The sequence below is a fragment of the Rhinoderma darwinii genome, chromosome 1, assembly GCF_050947455.1.
Source record: "Rhinoderma darwinii isolate aRhiDar2 chromosome 1, aRhiDar2.hap1, whole genome shotgun sequence".
NCBI classification, from domain to species: Eukaryota; Metazoa; Chordata; class Amphibia; order Anura; family Rhinodermatidae; genus Rhinoderma; species Rhinoderma darwinii.
In genome coordinates, this window is record NC_134687.1 from 621749679 (window position 1) to 621769410 (window position 19732).

The 19732-nt window shown below is 44.3% G+C and overlaps 1 protein-coding gene across 4 annotated transcripts in view; it reads left to right on the plus strand.

Moving 5' to 3' along the window:
- Positions 1-19448, plus strand: part of WDR70 (WD repeat domain 70) — a 291197-nt gene extending 271749 nt beyond the window's left edge. For all 4 annotated transcript variants that reach the window (XM_075842124.1, XM_075842132.1, XM_075842147.1 and 1 more), the window contains exons 17-18: positions 4312-4474; positions 19263-19448. In XM_075842124.1, the coding sequence (XP_075698239.1) occupies positions 4312-4474; positions 19263-19350 (251 nt within the window). In that variant the 3' untranslated portion in view covers positions 19351-19448. The remainder of the gene's footprint in view (positions 1-4311; positions 4475-19262) is intronic.
- Positions 19449-19732: the final 284 nt, after the last annotated feature.

Here is a 19732-nt window from a genome sequence, read left to right on the forward strand (position 1 = left end):
CATTTAAAACTCTTAAAATGATCCATAGTTTTACTGCTCTTACAGTAGAAAGTTCCATAGTCTCATTGCTTTTACAGTAGAGAGTTTCATAGTCTCACTGCTCTTATAGTAGAAAGTTCCGAGGTGTGAGTGCTCTTATAGTAATGTTCCATAGTCTTACTGCTCTTGCAGCAGAGTGTTTCATAATATTACTACTCTTACAGTAGAGAGTTTCATAGCGTGACTGCTCTTACAGCAGAGAGTTTCATAGTGTGACTGCTCTTACAGTAGAGTTCCATAGTGTGACTGCTCTTACAGCAGAGAGTTCCATAGTGTGACTGCTCTTACAGTTGGGAGTTCCATAGTGTGACTGCTCTTACAGTAGAGAGTTTCATAGCGTGACTGCTCTTACAGCAGAGAGTTTCATAGTGTGACTGCTCTTACAGTAGAGTTCCATAGTGTGACTGCTCTTACAGCAGAGAGTTTCATAGTGTGACTGCTCTTACAGTAGAGTTCCATAGTGTGACTGCTCTTACAGCAGAGAGTTCCATAGTGTGACTGCTCTTACAGTTGGGAGTTCCATAGTGTGACTGCTCTTACATTAGAAAGTTGTATAGTGTGACTTCTCTTACAGCAGAGAGTTTCATAGTGTGACTGCTCTTACAGTAGAGTTCCATAGTGTGACTGCTCTTACAGTAGAGTTCCATAGTGTGACTGCTCTTACAGTAGAGTTTCATAGTGTGACTGCTCTTATAGTAGCATTTCATAGTTTCACTACTCTTACATTACGGAGCTCCATAGTCTTACTACAGTACTCTTACAGTAAAGAATATATGTTATGTTGATAGTGTAACCTTCTCTCCTCTAGACATAGTGGTTGCACCCTAGTTATAGTTAGAGTCCTTTTACACTGACCAATATTGGCTGTAAAAATGAGCGCCCATCAACCAGACAGCTTATTGATAAGCGTTAGTTTGCTCCTTTCACAAAGAGCTATGTATGGGGACGAGCGATCGTTACTACAATCAATGGTCATTTCCATCATGTCGGCAGCACGGTAGCACAGGGAGATGTGCTGCCGACAATGATAATATTTCTGGCTGCATAAACGATACAATCCGCCAATGAACGAGGGTTTGCTCGTTCATCGGCTGATCGTTGCCCTGTTTACATAGGGTAATGTTCAGGAACAAGCGTTGATATGAACGCTCGTTTGCCTGATCATTGGCTGGTGTAAAAGGGCCCTTTACAGTCCCGGTTAGAAATAGATCATTAGACAGATCTCTGTACTAACCAATGATATATTTATACATAGTGATTGGATCACCTCTAAGCCGTATTTTTTCCAAACGAAGTAACCCCATGTTCCAGCTTTGCTATTTTTCTGGTGCCCAAAACTGTATGGAAAGTATTTAATTCATGGTCTGACGAGTAATTTGTGTAGAAGTTCATGTGGCCGATTGTCCTCTTACTCAAGCCTCATTGTCTTGCCATTGAATCCTGGTTTTTAAAACCCTCCATTTCGTAATATTTTTGACAGCCTGAAGTCCTTCATGGCTCCTAGACATGGGTGCTATGACCACAGAGGTCTAGTAACATCATGGTTGACCCTTCTACTGGCATGAGAGAACATTGCTGTGGTCTACTACAATGCAGGGCAGATGCCCTCAAATGTCATAGTTCTCACAAGTGTCAACTTTTTGAAATGGTCAGACAGACCTCTCCGTGATCATTTCGACTTGTTTTCAATTGAACATTATTATTCAGAACTTTTTATGACTTATTCAGACAGCAAATTACTGTAACCACAACTATTAAGTAAAAGCGGGTATCATAGACTGGAGTCCCCTTCATGGAATTGGCCAATTTTAACATTTGTGGTTAGGAAAACTTGAATTATGCATTTCAGTCCCAGTGGCCATGCTCCATGTGGGAGACGTGCTTGCCCTACCAAAACAGATACGTAATTCTAGATCTGCTAGATTCTTTGATGCCAATGTGTCATAGAGGAAGCAAGTGTTCAAAAGAATGCCGTAATAGAGATGTCTGTAATTACTGGGCTATGAATAGATGGGCCCGCTGCTCTAAGTCACAGGGAAGTTGTAGAGGCCCTGAGTTTTCTCCTCTTTATGGCAGGGGTCCAAGGCAAAGCACATAATATGAATAGCCCCTCCTCATATACAGGTGTATCTGTCTATAGAAGGTGCAGACCACATTGATCCTGACAACCACCTTCCTCGCAAGTCTTTCTTGGCAAAGGCAAATGCCATGAAGACCGTACAGATCTTTTATCCAAACGTGGCCCGGTTTATAAGCATTACCATAATGCTGCCTAGCAACCGTTTCTCTTTTTGTCTGGGCGACCACCCTTTAATGTGCCGTGCACTTTAGAAAGTTGTCGGATGATCACTCATTAAGCCAACCGCTATTTCCCCGACTCCCTTACATGCATGCACACTTAGCTTGTGCATGTCTTTTTCAGTGGAGAGGAGAGTAAGCCCCTTTGGCAGTGACTTATCCTCCGCAGGAACAAAGGATCGGGCATGTTGAAATCCAATTTGCCTGAATCTTCTTTCCCCGACATCTGTAGTCAGGGGAAGAGTCATGAGACCCCATTAGACACAATAGATTTTCGGCCGATCCCACAAAATTAGTGTTTTCAGACGACTTTTATCTAATGTGTATGGCCTACTTTAGTTCTTGTTATTGCAGGCAGTTCTATCTGCTATACAATAGACTGCCTCCCCATGTTACTTATGCATGTTTTTGGTCCCTTGTACTGTGGTACTTACCGGTAATTAGCAAAGCAAAAATTATAATAAAACAGAATACGAAAAAGAAAATGTTGTTTTTATTTCTCTTCAGACAAAAATATATTGAGAATTCAGCAGGCTTCCGGTTATCAGAGAACACTGCATTATGGGAGCTCGCATAACACTTACACACAGTTAAAGGGGTTGTCCACCACTGGACAACTGATGACCTATCCACCGGGTAGGTCATCAGTACATGATCTGTGGCGGTCCGAAACCGGACGTACATGCCGGAAGCGGTTGGCTCCGGCCACTGAATAGCGGCGCGCTGCCATACTCCAACTGCTTTCGTCTCCGTACATAGCATGATGGGCCATAACATCCGGTGCCCGGAGACAGCCAGAGCTGCTTAAAGGAGCGGAGTCCGGGTGTCGGACCCGCACCTATGATATACTGATGACCTATCGGGTGGATAGGTCATCAGTTGTTTAGTTGTGGACAACCCCTTTAAAGAGAATCTGTCATTTAGATTATAAATACTGATCTCCTAACTAATCGAATAGGCGCTATGATGCTGATAACTACAGTTTAATTTTTTTTCAAAAACGTTTATTATTTACAAAGTTATGAGCATTTTGTGACTCTGTCATTTCACTCTGGGCTGTGTAATGTTTTCTGTATGATGCTGTCCAATCGGCACACAGCTTCTCCTCCTTCCTTGCCCAGCAACACAGCGTGATCATATAGTATACAGCTTCCATTCCCGACTGTGTTTTCAACTGGTGATATCTCCAGTTGTTTTACAGCTAGATCACTGCGATCCTGGTGCCTACCTGTTCTAGGTGGTCCACAGCCCGATATGGCTATTTTAAGTGATTCCCCTTCCCTCCAGCCTCAGTCTCTCACACTGTGTGAAGCAGCTTCATGCTGATAGGACAGCGTCAGAGGCGGTGAGGTAGCTCCACCTCAGGACAATCGCTGGTGTTACCTCCCACTTGTCTAGTATAGCCTCATTTGCATATTTAGAAAAAAGCTCAACTTTTAAAATAATAAACATTTTGGGACTCATTTTTCACTATAATTATCTGTGTGACGGTGCCTATTAGATTAGCTAAGAGATTGGGCATTACTAAACTAGTGACAGATCCTCTTTACGCTTTAAGGTCACATGACTGGGGGTGAAGCTAAACTTGTGTCTGGTCTAAAGCCAACCCACAAAAATTTTAACAAATTTTGAAAACCGCTATAAACCAACATTAAATATCTCATACTCCATACAAAAACACTAAATAAAAGGATTTAAATAATTTCTCAACTTCTGTAGATTTGAAATGTGAAATTTCATCTTAAACTGGATTACACTTTCAAGTGGTTGTTTCATGAAGAACAACCCTTTTTTAAATGCCATGGGAGACAGTTTCTGGCCATACATTTCCTTTCAGTGGCCTCAAACAATTGGCCGTCCATGTAATGCATGAACAGGAAGGGTACTCCAGAGCTGCTCTCTGTTCAGGCTTATATAGGCCTAATGTATGTTTGCTTCAATGTTTACTAATGAATCCATGTTGTGTTCTTGTAGGTCGTGGTGGGCGTGTGGGCACCCATGGTGGTACCTTGTCTTCTTTCATTGTGAAAAACATCGCCCTGGATAAAACTGATGATAGTAATCCTCGGGAAGCTATTCTTCGTCACGCAAAGGATGCAGCAGATAACCCATACTGGGTGGCACCAGCATATTCCACGTAAGTTTTGGATCTCGCCCATTGTTTTCTTATCAAATTTGTCCAGTTATATAATATCATCATAAGCCCTCACTTTTCTTAGGCCTCGGCCACTTGGACAGTTTTTAGTAGCACATTTAAAAAAGGTTGTGTGATGATTTTTTTCTTTCTTTTTTGTTAACCCCTTCCCGACATCCGCCGTATATATACACGGCGCTGTCGGGAGGTGCTTCCCGCAAAACGCCGTATAGGTACTGTGCAACGGGAAATGGTCATCGGTGCTAATTACACCGTGACAAAGTAAAGATGGCTGCTGTCTCTAACAGCAGGCCATCTCTACTACTCGCCCAGGGTGCCGTTTCGGCCCCCCCGCATCGGCGATCGCTGCTATTGGTCAGTCAATTCTGACCGGCCAATAGCAGGCATTTTTGTTAAAACTGTGCCCTGGAGTCACAGGGCACAGTTAGACAGTGGCGATTGGTGCTGTCTAAGACAACACCCATCGCCACCAACGTCACCTAGGGAGGTGGCAGTGATGCCACTTCTAGGAGCGCTCTGATTGGTCGGTCTGTAATGACCGACCAATCAGAGCACCGGGGGGTGTTTTGAACATAGAGACCGCTCTGCACGCCGCCGTTCCAGTTTGAGGCAACGTGCAGAGCGGTTGAGAGACTGTCTGCTGTGGCTTTGCTGGGATTTGTAGTGCGATCTGCGCTACTGTATAAAAGAAGTGTCCTATCTTTCTACTTCTGTCTGATCACCAGCAGTCTTTTTTTTTTGTGATCAGACAGATTTTTTGGGCCTTTTCCCTGTACTTGTCCCTGTCCCAATCCACCCACCCCACCCCCTCCCTGTCCGAGTCCTGTGCCCACTGAGTGCTGATCAGTGACCACCATTGACCACTGATCAGCATCTGTGCTAAATTTTTGGCGCAGGATTTTTTTTTTTCATTTGCAGCATCTCCCTGTGTGCGCCCTGCGGCCACGAAGTTCTGGTTAGTGACCGCCATCACTGATCAGCATCCGTGGGTTTTTTTTCCGCAGGTTCTTTCTTTGTACCCTTTTTCACCCACACCAATTACCTGTGTGTGTCCTGCGACCGCTGATCACTGACCGCCATCACTGATCGGTATTTGTGCTCAACTTTTGGTCCAGGAATTTTTGTCATTTTTTTCCAATTATAAATTTGCACCATCTACCTGTGTGCACCCTGCGGCCACAGACTGCTGATTAGTTATCAGCATCTGTGGTAATTTGTTGACGCAGGTCTTTTTAGGTCTTTTTTTTTTCACCTGCACCTTTCCATAGATGCACATCACTGATCAGGTTTTTTTCTAATACAATATAAAATGTAAAATATAATAGTAGTTAGGTGTAGGTAGGGCGTTAGGGTAGCATACGCCAGCGTTAGAAACTTTCATTTAGTTTTAGATCTAGATATATCTAGCAACTTTTTTCTGCAGTTTTAGTAGAAATTTACCGTAGTTCAGTTAGACTACAGTTTTTTTTAGAAATAGAAAGCGTCACTTACTGACGGACGTTCAGTTGTTTTTTTTCTAACTGACGATCGTACAGTAAATTCTATTCTTTTTTTTTTTTTTTCCTTTTCTTCTCTTCTCTTTTTAAAAAAAAATAAAAAAAATTCTTATCTTCCAATTTCTGTTCACTATACACGTGCAAAAACACCACACACCTCCCTGTAATAAATCAAAATGTCTCAATCGTCCAGAAGGATGTATTCAGTCGAGGAGGCATACGCCATCATTGCCTCTGACACTGATTCGGCCAGTGAGGGAGACGAGGAATACGCCCCACTCCTTTTAGTTTCTTCCTCTTCCCCCTCCTCCAGTGATGAGGAACCCCCCAAAGGCGACCCAGGAGAGCAGCTGAGGCAACGTCAATGATTGATCCCGTGTGGACTCCACTCCCCAAAAATTATGAGCCTCAAATTCCTGATTTTATAGGCAGCTCAGGAATTCAGTTTGAGACTGAAGGCCTCACAGAAATGGACTTTTTAAAGGTCTTTTTCTCTGAGGAGTTTATTAACTTAATGGTTAATTAACCATTAACAAATCTGTACGCCCAACAATTTTTAACCCAAACCCCCACTTCATCATTTGTTAGGTGAACCACAGAGATGATGACATTTTGGGGTCTTATGCTGCATATGGGACTAGCGAGGAAGCCAGAGGTTAGGCAATACTGGAGTGCGGATATTTTATACAGCACCCCAATTTACCGCATGGCCATGACCCGGACTCGCTTTGAAGCGATTTTAAAATTCTTGCATTATAATGATAGTGCACAGTGCCCGCCCCAGGACGACCCCACATTTGACCGTCTATTTAAAATCGGGCCACTCATTGATCATTTCTGCACCAAATTTTCACAAGTGTACATCCCCGATAAATATATTTCCATTGAGTCCCTTGTTCATTTTAAGGGGAGGCTTAAATTCCGCCAATACCTGCCCAATAAGAGGGCAAGGTATGGAATTAAATTGTACAAACTGTGTGAGAGTACATCTGGGTATACACACAGGTTTAGGGTTTACGAAGGGAAGGACTCTATTATTGAACCCCAAGAATGCCCCTTCGTCCTGGGAGTTAGTGGGAAAATAGTGTGGGATTTTATACACCCATTGCTGGACAAGGGTTATCACCTTTATGTGGATAATTTCTATACCAGCATCCCACTATTTAGGTGCCTTTCTGCCAGAATTACTGTAGCATGCGGCACCATGTGCAAAAATCAGAGAGGCCTCCCTAAAACACTGCTTAGCCAAAGCCTCAGAAGGGATGAGAACAGGGAACTATGCAGCGAGAACATGCTGTTCGTCAAATATAAGGACAAGAGGGATGTCCTTATATTGACCACAATTGATGGCAGCGGCAGCACCCCTGTCCCTGAACGAGGTACCACCACAGTGACCCAGAAGCCAAATTGTATCCTGGGCTACAATAAGTACGTGGGCGGGGTTGATCTCTCTGATCAAGTACTGAAGCCTTATAGTGCCCTACGGAAAACAAAGACATGGTACAAAAAGCTGGCCGTGCACATTATACAGATGGCATTATATAACGCTTACGTACTATCCCGATGTGCAGGCCGGTCAGGGACATTCCTTACCTTCCAAGAGGTGGTGATCAAGGCACTTCTATTTGGGAACCAGGCAGGGGCAAGCACAAGCAGATCAGCTGGTAGCGATACTCCACGCATTGTACCAGGGCAACATTTCCCCAATGAAGTGCCCCAAATTGCAAAGAAGGGAAGGACACAAAAAAGGTGCGGAGTGTGTTCCAAAAGGGGAATAAGAAAAGACACTATTTACCACTGTGAAACCTGCCCCGAAAAACCAGGCCTATGTATCAAGGATTGCTTCAAAGAGTACCATACAGCCATAATTTAGTAATTTCATGATTCATTAACCCCTTTATTATGCCAAAAGCAACATTGCGTCCACACACATATCCAGCTAAATCCTAATTCCAAAAGTCAAATGGCGCTTCTGAGCCCTGCCGTGTGTCCAAACAGCCATTTATGACCACATGTGGGGTATTGTTTTACTCGGGAGAAATTGCTTTACAAATGTTGTGGAGCTTTTTCTCCTTTAGTCCTCGTGGAAATGAGAAAAAATAAGCTAAACATACATTTTCTTTTAAAAAATGTCGATTTTCATGTTCACTGCCTATTTCCAATAATTTATGTAAAAAACCTATGGGGTTAAAATGCTCACTATACCCCTAGATAATTTCCTCAAGGGGTGTAGTTTCCAAAATGGGGTCACTTGTGGGGGGTTTCCACTGTTTTGGCCCACCAGGTGCTTTGCAAATACGACATGGCCTCCGCAAACCATTCCTGCTAAATGTGAGCTCCAAAAGCCAAATGGCGCTTTTTCCCTTCTCAGCCACGCCGTGTGTCCAAACAGCCGTTTATTACCACATGTGGGGTATTGTTTTACTCGGGAGAAATTGCTTTACAAATTTCGTGGTGCTTTTTCTTCTTTAGTCCTCGTGGAAATGAGAAAAATTATCTAAACCTATGTTCTCTTTGAAAAAATTTAGATTTATAATTTTCACGGCCTACTTACAATAATTTCTGCAAAAAACCTGTGTGGTCAAAATGTTCACTATACCCCTAGATAATTTCCTCAAGGGGTGTAGTTTCCAAAATAGTGCCACTTGGGGGGGGGTTTCCACTGTTTTGGCACCGCAAGAGCCCTTCAAACCTGACATGGTGCCTAAAATATATTCTAATAAAAAGGAGGCCCAAAATCCACTAGGTGCTCCTTTGCTTCTGAGGCCGGTGCTTCAGTCCATTAGGACACTAGGGCCACATGTGGGATATTTCCTAAAACGGCAGAATCTGGGCAATAAATATTGAGTTGTATTTAGCTGGTAAAACCTTCTGAGTTAAAAAAAAAAAAATTGATTAAAAATGAATTTCTGAAAAAAAAATGAAATTTATAAATTTCACCTCTACATTGCTTTAATTCTTGTGAAACGTCTAAATGGTTGATAAACTTTCTAAATGCTGTTTTGAATACTTTGAGGCGTGCAGTTTTTAAAATGGGGTGACTTGTGGGGGTTTGTATTGTGTAGGCCCCTCAAAACCACTTCACAACTGAACTGACCCCTGTAAAAATAGCCTTTTAAAATTTTCTTGAAAATGTGAGAAATTGCTGCTAAAGTTCAAAGCCTTGTAACGTCCTAGAAAAATAAAAGGATGTTCAAAAATGATGCCAATCTAAAGTAGACACATGGGGGATGTTAATTAGCAAAATTTTGTGTTGTATAACTGACTGTCTTACAAGCAGATTCATTTAAATTGAGAAAAATGCAAATTTTTGAAATTTTTCACTAAATTTTGGTGTTTTTCACAATTAAATACTGAACATATCGAGCAAATTTTGCCAGTAACATAAAGCCCAATGTGTCACGAGAAAACAATCTCAGAATCGCTTGGATAGGTAAAAGCATTCCGACGTTATTACCACATAAAGTGAAACATGTCAGATTTGAAAAATGAGGCTCTGTCAGGAAGGTCAAAAGTGGCCAAAGCGGGAAGGGGTTAAAGTAATTTTTTCGGAGATTAAAAAAATCTTTCACCATGATTTTTTTCACCATATCCATTATAATAGAGAAATCGATTAATCACTACAATCAATTTGGGACATTGAGCTTATTTTGTGCACAGAGTAGTGTGATCAACAAAACTGATGTATCATTGCCCATATGGCTTACACCAAATCCTAAAATCTGATGCTTTTACCCAGGTGCAGACTCCTTTTACCAATAGCGACATCTGCATGGAGTTTGTTTGATCTGCTGTGTACTCCTAGGTTTCCTTCTGGTTCTTCGGTTTCCTCCCACGCCCCAAAAACATCTTTATAGGATAATTGGCTTCCTATGAAATTGGCCTATAGATCCCATTAAACTGCCCAATATGGGACATGAAAATTAGTGCTGATCAACTAGACAGCTTGTTGATCGGCGCTCGTCTGCTCCTTTCACAAGGAGCAATGTTTGATTATGCATGGGGACGAGTGCTCGTTACTCCAATCGTTCGTCCCCATACATTTTCATCATGTCAAGCTGACGACGATGATTTTTAATGCTGCGTAAAGGAGCAGATGAACGAGTGTTTGCTCGTTCATTGGCTGATCGTTGCCCTCTTTACACAGGGCAAGGATCGGGAATGAGCAATCATATGAACACTTGTTTGCCCGATCATTGCCCATGTAATAGGGTCTTTAGTGTGTGTGATTGGGTACCGGGACTAATGTGAGATATAACAATCTCTATACAGCGCTGCGGAATATATTAGTGCAGTATATTACAGATGAGACCCTGCTTCTCCCTCCGATCCAAGTCGTTTTACCCCTTGGGTCAATACCGATTGTGGCATCTAAGTGGTTAGACAGCTGGAGAGGGCTCCCTCTGCCACCCCATCGACATTCTCGCGACAAGATAGGCGGGGTACCGATAAGTTCCCATGGCAGCCGGGGGTTTAGGTTGCCTGTCCGTTTTATAAATAATACACAAGTAGTGCAGTGTATTATTATGTAAGCGATCAAACGATCACATGTCCACGTCCCCTATTTTGACTTAAAAGAATGTAAAATAAATGTTCAGAGAAAAAAATAAACACAAATCCAAAGTAAAAAGAAAACCCCAAAAAATGTTACACTTATAAAATGCTTTCTTTAAAAAAAAAAAGAAACTAAATATATTAAAAAAAAACATAATTGGTATCACCGCAATCATAACGACTCATGCTATAAAACGTTTGCGTTATTTATCCCGCAGCGTGAACGCTGTAAAAAAAGAATAATAATGCCAGAGCTGCATTTTTGTTGTTTAACCCTTTCCCAATAAAAGTAATCAATCAAATGTACCCCAAAATGGTACCAATGAAACGGGTATTCGTCTTACGAAAAAAATCTTCCTGTAAACAGCTTGGTTGACCGTAGTTATGGCTCTCAAAATGCGATGACACAAAAATGAGTTATGTCATTTATGCCACACACTGAACACTAAAATTAAATTCCAATAAACATTGGTGCAATTGCAGAAAAAAAAATTTCATCACCCCCCCCCCCCACCCCGAAGGAGATTAACCACTTCCTGACCAGGAGCTTCACCCCCCCCCCCTTCCTGATCAGGAAGGGGGGTAAGCCATTTGCCAATTTAAAAGCAAATTGTTGTTCTATTATTTTTCAAACCTACATGTATTTGGTCTAGTTTTTTTCAGAACATATTGGGCTTCCATATTGTGTAAAAAAAAATAATAGATATATTTTACTTTTTTTTTAAATATGGAAGGTAAAATGGAAAATAAAGTTGAAAAAATGTGAATGTGTGATTTTAGGTGACTTTTTTTTTTTACATCTGGTGCATGCCACTGAGTATACACACCTGAATACATATTTGGCAACTTCTACCGACGTCAACGATACCAAATATGTGAGCATTTCTTACACGCTGGGCGCAAGGCGGCGCTTACATAGAATGGTGCGCAAACTGGCTTTTAGAGAAAAAATTTCCAAAGCTGGTTCGCTGACACCATACGACCATTACAGATGTTGTGGCGTTTCCAGTCCACAAAAACTGATGGCCTATCCTCAGGATAAGCCATCAATATCTGATCGGTCAGGGACTGACACCCCCGTCGATCGGCTGTTTTGAAGGGGCCACAGTGCTTATACAAGGGCTACTTCCACTTAATTTCCTTTACTGCTCACACTGTGAATCACAGATACACTTGTAGCGCCGGTTCACAGTATTACAGCCTTCTACCATTCAAGATTAACTGATTCACAGTGTGAGCTCTAAAGGAAATGAAGGGGAAGCGACAATCGTACGAAACAGCTGATCTGCGGGGAGACGGGCCACCACCACCAATCAGATATTGATGGATAAAGCTCTATTCACACGACAGGGTCCGAGTGTTGGCCGATAAAAACGGCCGTTTTTCCCGGCTGTTTTGCATCCGTTTCAGGCCGTGTTTCCGTTTTCAACGGCCGATTTTGACCCGTTTTACATCCGTTTTTTTCCCCTGTACGTTTTCAAATCGGATGAATTTCATTTGTACATTTTTTGCCACACACTTCCCCCTGTAGATAATGCCACACACTGCTCTCTGTTGATACTGCCACAGCTCCCTGTAGGTAATGCCACACAGCTCCCTGTAGGTAATGCCACACAGCTCCCTGTAGGTAATGCCACACAGCTCCCCTGTAGGTAATGCCACACAGCTCCCTGTAGGTAATGCCACACAGCCCCCCTGTAGGTAATGCCACACAGCCCCCCTGTAGGTAATGCCACACAGCCCCCCTGTAGGTAATGCCACACAGCCCCCCTGTAGGTAATGCCACACAGCCCCCTGTAGGTAATGCCACACAGCCCCCCTGTAGGTAATGCCACACAGCCCCCCTGTAGGTAATGCCACACAGCCCCCCTGTAGGTAATGCCACACAGCCCCCCTGTAGGTAATGCCACACAGCCCCCCTGTAGGTAATGCCACACAGCCCCCTGTAGGTAATGCCACACAGCCCCCCTGTAGGTAATGCCACACAGCCCCCCTGTAGGTAATGCCACACAGCCCCCCTGTAGGTAATGCCACACAGCCCCCTGTAGGTAATGCCACACAGCCCCCCTGTAGGTAATTCCACACAGCCCCCCTGTAGGTAATGCCACACAGCCCCCCTGTAGGTAATGCCACACAGCCCCCCTGTAGGTAATGCCACACAGCCCCCCTGTAGGTAATGCCACACAGCCCCCCTGTAGTTAATGCCACACAGCCCCCCTGTAGGTAATGCCACACAGCCCCCCTGTAGGTAATGCCACACAGCCCCCCTGTAGGTAATGCCACACAGCCCCCCTGTAGGTAATGCCACACAGCCCCCCTGTAGGTAATGCCACACAGCCCCCCTGTAGGTAATGCCACACAGCCCCCCTGTAGGTAATGCCACACAGCCCCCTGTAGGTAGTGCTACACAGCCCCCTTGTACATAGTCACCCCCCATAGATGACACCCCCCCTACCTTCCTGTAGGGGACGGCTCCAGGATAAGTCCCACATTTCACTGTCCATTTATAGACAGTGAAGTCAGGGACTTCTCCTGGAGCAGAATCCCCAATCCCCGGCCACAGTGTTGCCGAAGCTGTGGCCGGGGATTGGGGATTCCGCTCCTACAGGGAGCAACAAAATACCCTCCTCCTCCTCCTCACATGCACTAAGCACTGTGAGGAGGAGAGAGAGCGAGCGACGGAAGACACGGCCGTCACTCGGAACTCATTTAAATGATGGGCGTGTATTACCCGACCCCATAGACTTCTATGGGAGCCAGGAGAACGGCCGAAAATAGAGGTTTACCGGGCCGTAAAAAAAATCGCTCGTGTGAATAGCCTCATTTGGGGTCTATTGTTCCTACTGAACGGCCATTACACAGCCGGGAAACCCTGTAGTGTGAATAGGGCCTTATGATTACTTTATGGAAAGCAGATCCCAAGGTATTAATTTAACGGCATATCAAAGATTTGAAAATCTGCCATGTAAAATGTCTGCAACATGCAGATGAGTTTTGTAAAATCTCATCTACTTGCCTTGTACTGTAATCCGCAGGCAAAATTTGCAGTGAATCTGCCACATCTAACGTCACCCTAAGGCCCAATTAACACTGAGTTTTTTGGTGCTGATTTTGACGTGGAAACCGCGTCGGAATTAGCACCAATATACAGCCGAAATTGTTGTTTTTTTCCGGGCGGCTGGGAGGCAGAAAAAGTGTTTTACGCCCTTATTCCTCAATGGTGAAAACACGGCAAAAAAGTGCAGGCAGGTCAAAATCTGCAGATTTTTTTCTGCCTGCAAAATACTCCGTGTACAGGTTGTCCGACCAAAGATCGCTATGTCCCGTAGCCTACACCACAAGTAGTGAAAGTCAATGTGCTCGCGTTGCGACCTGCAAGTAACTGCGACACGACAGTTTGGATTTCTTGCAACTGTCATGTCGTGGCAAATTGCACATTGCGACACAACCACATTGACTTTTATTACATGCAATGTAGGCTATGGGACATAGCGATCTTTGGCCGGTCGACCCGTGTCAGGGGTGGCTAAAGTCACCGTGTAGCAGATAGACAAATTTATTTATAGAGAAAAATTTTATTGGAAAAAAAAAAGTGTGTTTTTTTTTTTTTTTTTTTTTACATTACATTATGCCAGAAAGGGAGAAGATTCAACTGGTGATCGCTGTGACAGGCTGTCACAGCGATCACCTGACCAGAGACCACTCCGAAGCGCGGTGATACAGCTGTATCATGGAGCTCCTTACCGTCTACACGCATGTGATCGCTGTGACAAGCTGTCACACCGTTCACATAGCTGAGCTCCTTACCGTCGGCGCACAAGCGCTGCTGGGAGGAGCAATGTGATCGCTGTGACAAGCTGTTACAGCGATCACATGACCGGAGACCACACTGAGTGGTCTCCGGGTGAAAGCTCCGTGATATCAGCTGTCTATAGACAGCTGTATCACGGAGCTCCTAACTGTCTGCGAGTAAGCGCTGCTGTTCGGAGCAATGTGATCATTGTGACAGGTTGTCACAATGATCACATGACCAGAGACCACGCTGAGTGGAAAGTTCCATGAGACAGCTGTATCACGGAGCTAAAGGCCGCCGGGGAGCGGCAAACATGCTAACTCTGCAGGACGTTCTGGATTGGCCCTGTAGAGTTAATTGCGGATGGCCCGGACGTTTATAGTCTATGGCCGGTCCGGAAGTGGTTAAGAAAAGTTTTTTCTATAGATTATATGCACCCCAAAATGGTGCCGTTAAAATAATACAACTATACACGCCGCATCTTGTTTACATCTTTATCACAATGACGTGTGGTATTCAACTCGTCACTATCATAACCAATCGGTAACCGAGACGTCACTAAATTTTTAGGGGTTATAATAGTTGGCGGCAGAGTCCAGACCTGGAGAAAGCAAGGAGATGTGTTAGCCCCTGTGGTCATAACGCTCTCTGTTGTGCCGGCGGGTTACAAGGTCCTGGAGGGCAAGCGAGCATTGTAGTCACTTCACCTTGTACCCCCTCGATGTCACCTTGGGTTAGTTATGCCAGACACTCCCTACAACTAGCTCATTCACACTTGGCCGGTGGGGACCAACCTGCAACTTTTTTTTTACCTCATAGAATAATGGAAATTATATGTAAAAAAAAACTTGCACAATAAAAATTGCAAATTGAGGTTATGCAGCGACGTGAGAAATGAATCAAGCAACTCAGTCATAGGAGAACAAGTTTGTTTTAATACAGAGCCCACATATTTTGGGGTGTTTTTGTTAAAAATTGTTGTTGATCGATCTGTATGGCCACACATTGCACTGGAGCTAAACAAGGGTTAACCCGGCTGTTCATGTAGAATTGATGTGCGTATATTAAGCCACATTTACCATGTCTGACAATAGTTGTGAGGTTCACATGCTTCCAGCTATTGTCCAGCCTGCCTGACAAGCGTACACATAAATATATATATATATTCCTTCTCCTGTGTAAGCTAATAGCACCCATCGCCTCCATCCTGCCCACTTCAAGGCCGGCTCTCTTTCCCCCTGGCTACGGCTCTTTACAAGAACCTGTAATGCAATCAGCCCACGTGTGGGACGGCGGCCCTCCTGGGATCAGTGTCTATTAAATCTTTCATGACCGTAACATTGCAGGTGTCATGGATGTAACCTTATATGTAGAGTATGAAGTTCATGGGATGAACCCGTTACCAAATTACCTTTGTGTCCTTGCTTCTGGGATGGGGGAGGGCTGGGGTGTATTTCTCAAAAGTATAAGGGGTGTGATAAATACTATTCTCCCCTTGGGTGTGTATATATAGTGTGTGGATTTTTTTGGGCTGAGTTTTGTACAAAAATTATTTTCAAAAATAATCCGTCAATCTGAAGGGAAAATATTCTCAACATATCTGGGGTGGTGATTTCTGTGACTATAGGTGTAGCCGACTGTGTTACAGATTCAGGGCCCCTAGTCGGGGCAAAGAATTAAGTTTATATTTCAGGCAAAAGACATTCATTTAGTTCAGATATATTTCTCATTAAGATTCATGACATTAAAGGGGATACTTTTGGAGCTATATATTCAATGTAAGGCCATGGTGGGCAGGGTTGTATTGGCATTTACTATACAGAAGTGAATTCTATACCTGTGTAGGAGGTAGTGGTATAAGGTGCCTGTATAGGAGGTAGTGGTATAAGGTGCCTGTATAGTAGGTAGTCGTATTCGGTTCCTCTATAGCAGGAATAAGTGGTATTTGGTGCCCATAGAGTCGGTAGTGGTATTCGGTGCCCATATAGTAGGTAGTGGTATTCGGTGCCCGTATAGTCGGTAGTGGTATTCGGTGCCCGTATAGTAGGTAGTGGTATTCGGTGCCCGTATAGTCGGTAGTGGTATTTGGTGCCCGTATAGTAGGTAGTGGTAGTCGGTGCCCGTAAAGCAGGTAGTGGTAGTCTGTGCCCGTAAAGCGGGTAGTGGTATTCGCTGCCCGTATGGTAGATAGTGGTATTCGGTGCCCATATAGTCGGTAGTGGTATTCGGTGCCCATATAGTCTGTAGTGGTATTCGGTGCCCACATAGTCGGTAGTGGTATTCGGTGCCCATATAGTCTGTAGTGGTATTCGGTGCCCACATAGTCGGTAGTGGTATTCAGTGCACGTATAGTCGGTAGTGATATTCGGTGCCCGTATAGTAGGTAATGGTATTCAGTGCACGTACAGTAGGTAGTGGTATTCGGTGCCCGTATAGTAGGTAGTGGTATTCGGTGCCCGTATAGTCGGTAGTGATATTCGGTGCATGTATAGTAGGAAGCAGCGGTATACGGTGCTGTATAGTAGGAAGCAGTGGTATAGGGCGCATGTATTGTAGATAGTGGTATACGGTGCCTGTATAGGAGATAGCAGTGGTTAGGATGCATGTATAGTAGGAAGCAGTGGTATAGGGTGCCCATATAGTAGGAAGTAGTGGTATACGGAGCCTGTATTATAGAAAGCAGTGGTATATGGTTCCTGCATAATAGGTAGCAGTGGTATAGGGTGCATGTACAGTAGGAAGCAGTGGTATACGGCGCCTGTATAGTAGGTAGTAGTATACAGTGCCTGCATAGTTGGAAGTGGTGATATATGGTGCCTGTATTATAGAAAAAAGTGCTATATACATGCCTGTATAGTCGGTATCAGTGTTATCCCATGCCTGTATACTAGGTAAGAGTGGTATACCATGCCTGCCACAGAAGCATGCCTGCCAAATAAGTGTGCCCCACCAGCGTGGCTGACACCGATGTGTGTATTTCCTGAGTGTCTAACATGGATGTGCATCCCCCAAGAGTGCCTGCCACAGATACGTGTCTTCCGCCAGAGTACCTGTCATGGATGTGTGTGTCCCTTCCACCGAGTATCTGTCATGGATGTGTGTGTCCCTTCCCCTGAGTGCCTCCCATTGATGTGTGTGTCCCTCCCCCGAGTGCCTGCCACGGATGTGGGTACCCCCCAGTGGGCCTGCCGCAGATGCGCGTGTCCTCAGAGTGCCTGCCATGAATAGGCACCTCCCCACACTGCCTGCCACAGATTTGTGCCCCCAAACTGCCCGACAAACATTTGTGACTGCACACTGCACGCAACAGACGTGCCCACACAGCCCGCCAGATGTGTGCTCCACCGGTCGCCAAATGCATGCCCCCACTGCCGTCACAGATGTGCCCCACACTGCTGGTCACTAATGTGTGCCCCCACACTGCCCACCACAGATGTGTTCCCCCACACTGCCCACCACAGATGTGTTCCCCCACACTGCCCACCATAGATGTGTACCCCCACACTGCCCACCACAGATGTGTTCCCCCACACTGCCCACCATAGATGTGTACCCCCACACTGCCCACCACAGGTGTGTGTCGCCCCCACACACTGCCCACCACAGATTTGTACCCTTTCAGTCTGCCTGCCACAGATGTACCCTAGCCCAAAAACTCAGCCCGAACTTATCTCCTGGAATATGCCTGGCTTCGTCACTGGGTACAAAACTAACCAGCCTCAGCTAATCACGGCCCCCCATGCATAGCGGTATACCATGTCTGTGGGGTATGTACACCCCTGAACTTGCTGATAGTATCGTTTTGTGTACGTGTTGGTTGTGCCACTTCTACATTGACCTTTTATGTTTCTTGTCGTCTTGTGGCATTGATCCTCGGTGATACAGAAAAGTGTTATTTATAAGAAGCTTTACATTCCGAGCCCCTTACCATCCGCTGGCCATGAAATGGCTCATTTATCCATAGAGGATTGAGTGTTTCTGATGAATCACAGTCCTGATCTCTATCTTCTTCTGGACTCTAATTGTCTGACTATATTTCCAGTCTATTCATACAGCGGGGGCTCAGATGTCAGAACTGTGACTGATTTTCTGCTTTCTCCCTGTTAAATTGTTGGCTCCGTGACACAGAAACCGCAGTTTATCCCCTTGTAATTGACCCATGACTATATGTAATTTCTAATCTTATTCACAACATTATCTGCTCTGATTCATTGGCAACACAACGCATTGGTGAGGGAAAAAAAACAACCACTTTTTATAAAGAATCTACAATACAAAGACATACAGGAATACCTATCATAGAATTTAGCTGTGCCACTACTATGGGGACTGGCACCAAAAACACCTTCAGCATGTATGGCTTCCAGATTTTGAAATACAGTAGACCAATGACCAATAAGTAAGTGGCATAAGCAGTATTTTTTTAAAAAGGATGTTCATTGGTGCCCACAGGAGAGACCAATAGACCTTACGACAACCATACACTGTATGTCCATTTGTAGGATGTATGGACATCACAGAGGGGGTCCGACATTCAGGACCCTTTCTATTAGCCAGAGCAGAGAGTGACCGGTCAGGATATTACATGGTGGCTTATTTATTGAAATGGCCACGTGTAATACTACTACCCCTGTCGTGACCACTGCGTTACCATGCAAAACTTCCCTCAACAATTTCAGCGGGGTCCCAGGGCGCCGGACCTGCGATGGATCCATTGGAGGAAAGGGCTGTCGTGATGTGACAACCCCTTTAATTAAGCTTTTGAAAATTACCCCTTTAATTTTTGGAGACACAAACTTTTCTAATGGAACGACAAGCTACTATAGTGTAAAAAAAAATTTGTGTTTCCAGTTTTTGTTTTGTCGCCAGGATCGGTAATTTGTCATCTGCTCACTTCACTGTCCCCAATGATTTCCATATGTTGCAGGACACAGCCCAAGGCTGTTTTCGCCGAGGTGGATTCTGAAGAAGATGAACCAGACAATGAGCCAGAGTGGAAAAAACGTAAAATCTGAGAAGACGGCAGAGTGGAGTAACCGGAGACTGATGCGTCCATTGTTCTACGATTTTATTACCCAACTTTTTATATAAATAAAGTCAGCTGCACCCCCTGTATGAGTGTGACATTGGTGAATTACTCGTGTGTGTCTAAGGATCAGTGGACAGGGCTACCCTATTAAAGCAACACAAACCTAGAAACTAGTAAAAATAAAAAAAACGGGTAGGGACTTACCTTACCTTGTTCTGTCTCAAAGTCAAGAAGTAGTGTGTTGGAAGATTTCTGCTACAGCAAGCTGCTTCCCAGCCAGAGATAAGAGCCTAAGCCCCTGTCTTTCCTGGTTTTATGTAACACAAGTTTAATCTTCATATAATGAAAAGTTCTGCAACTTTCTTATA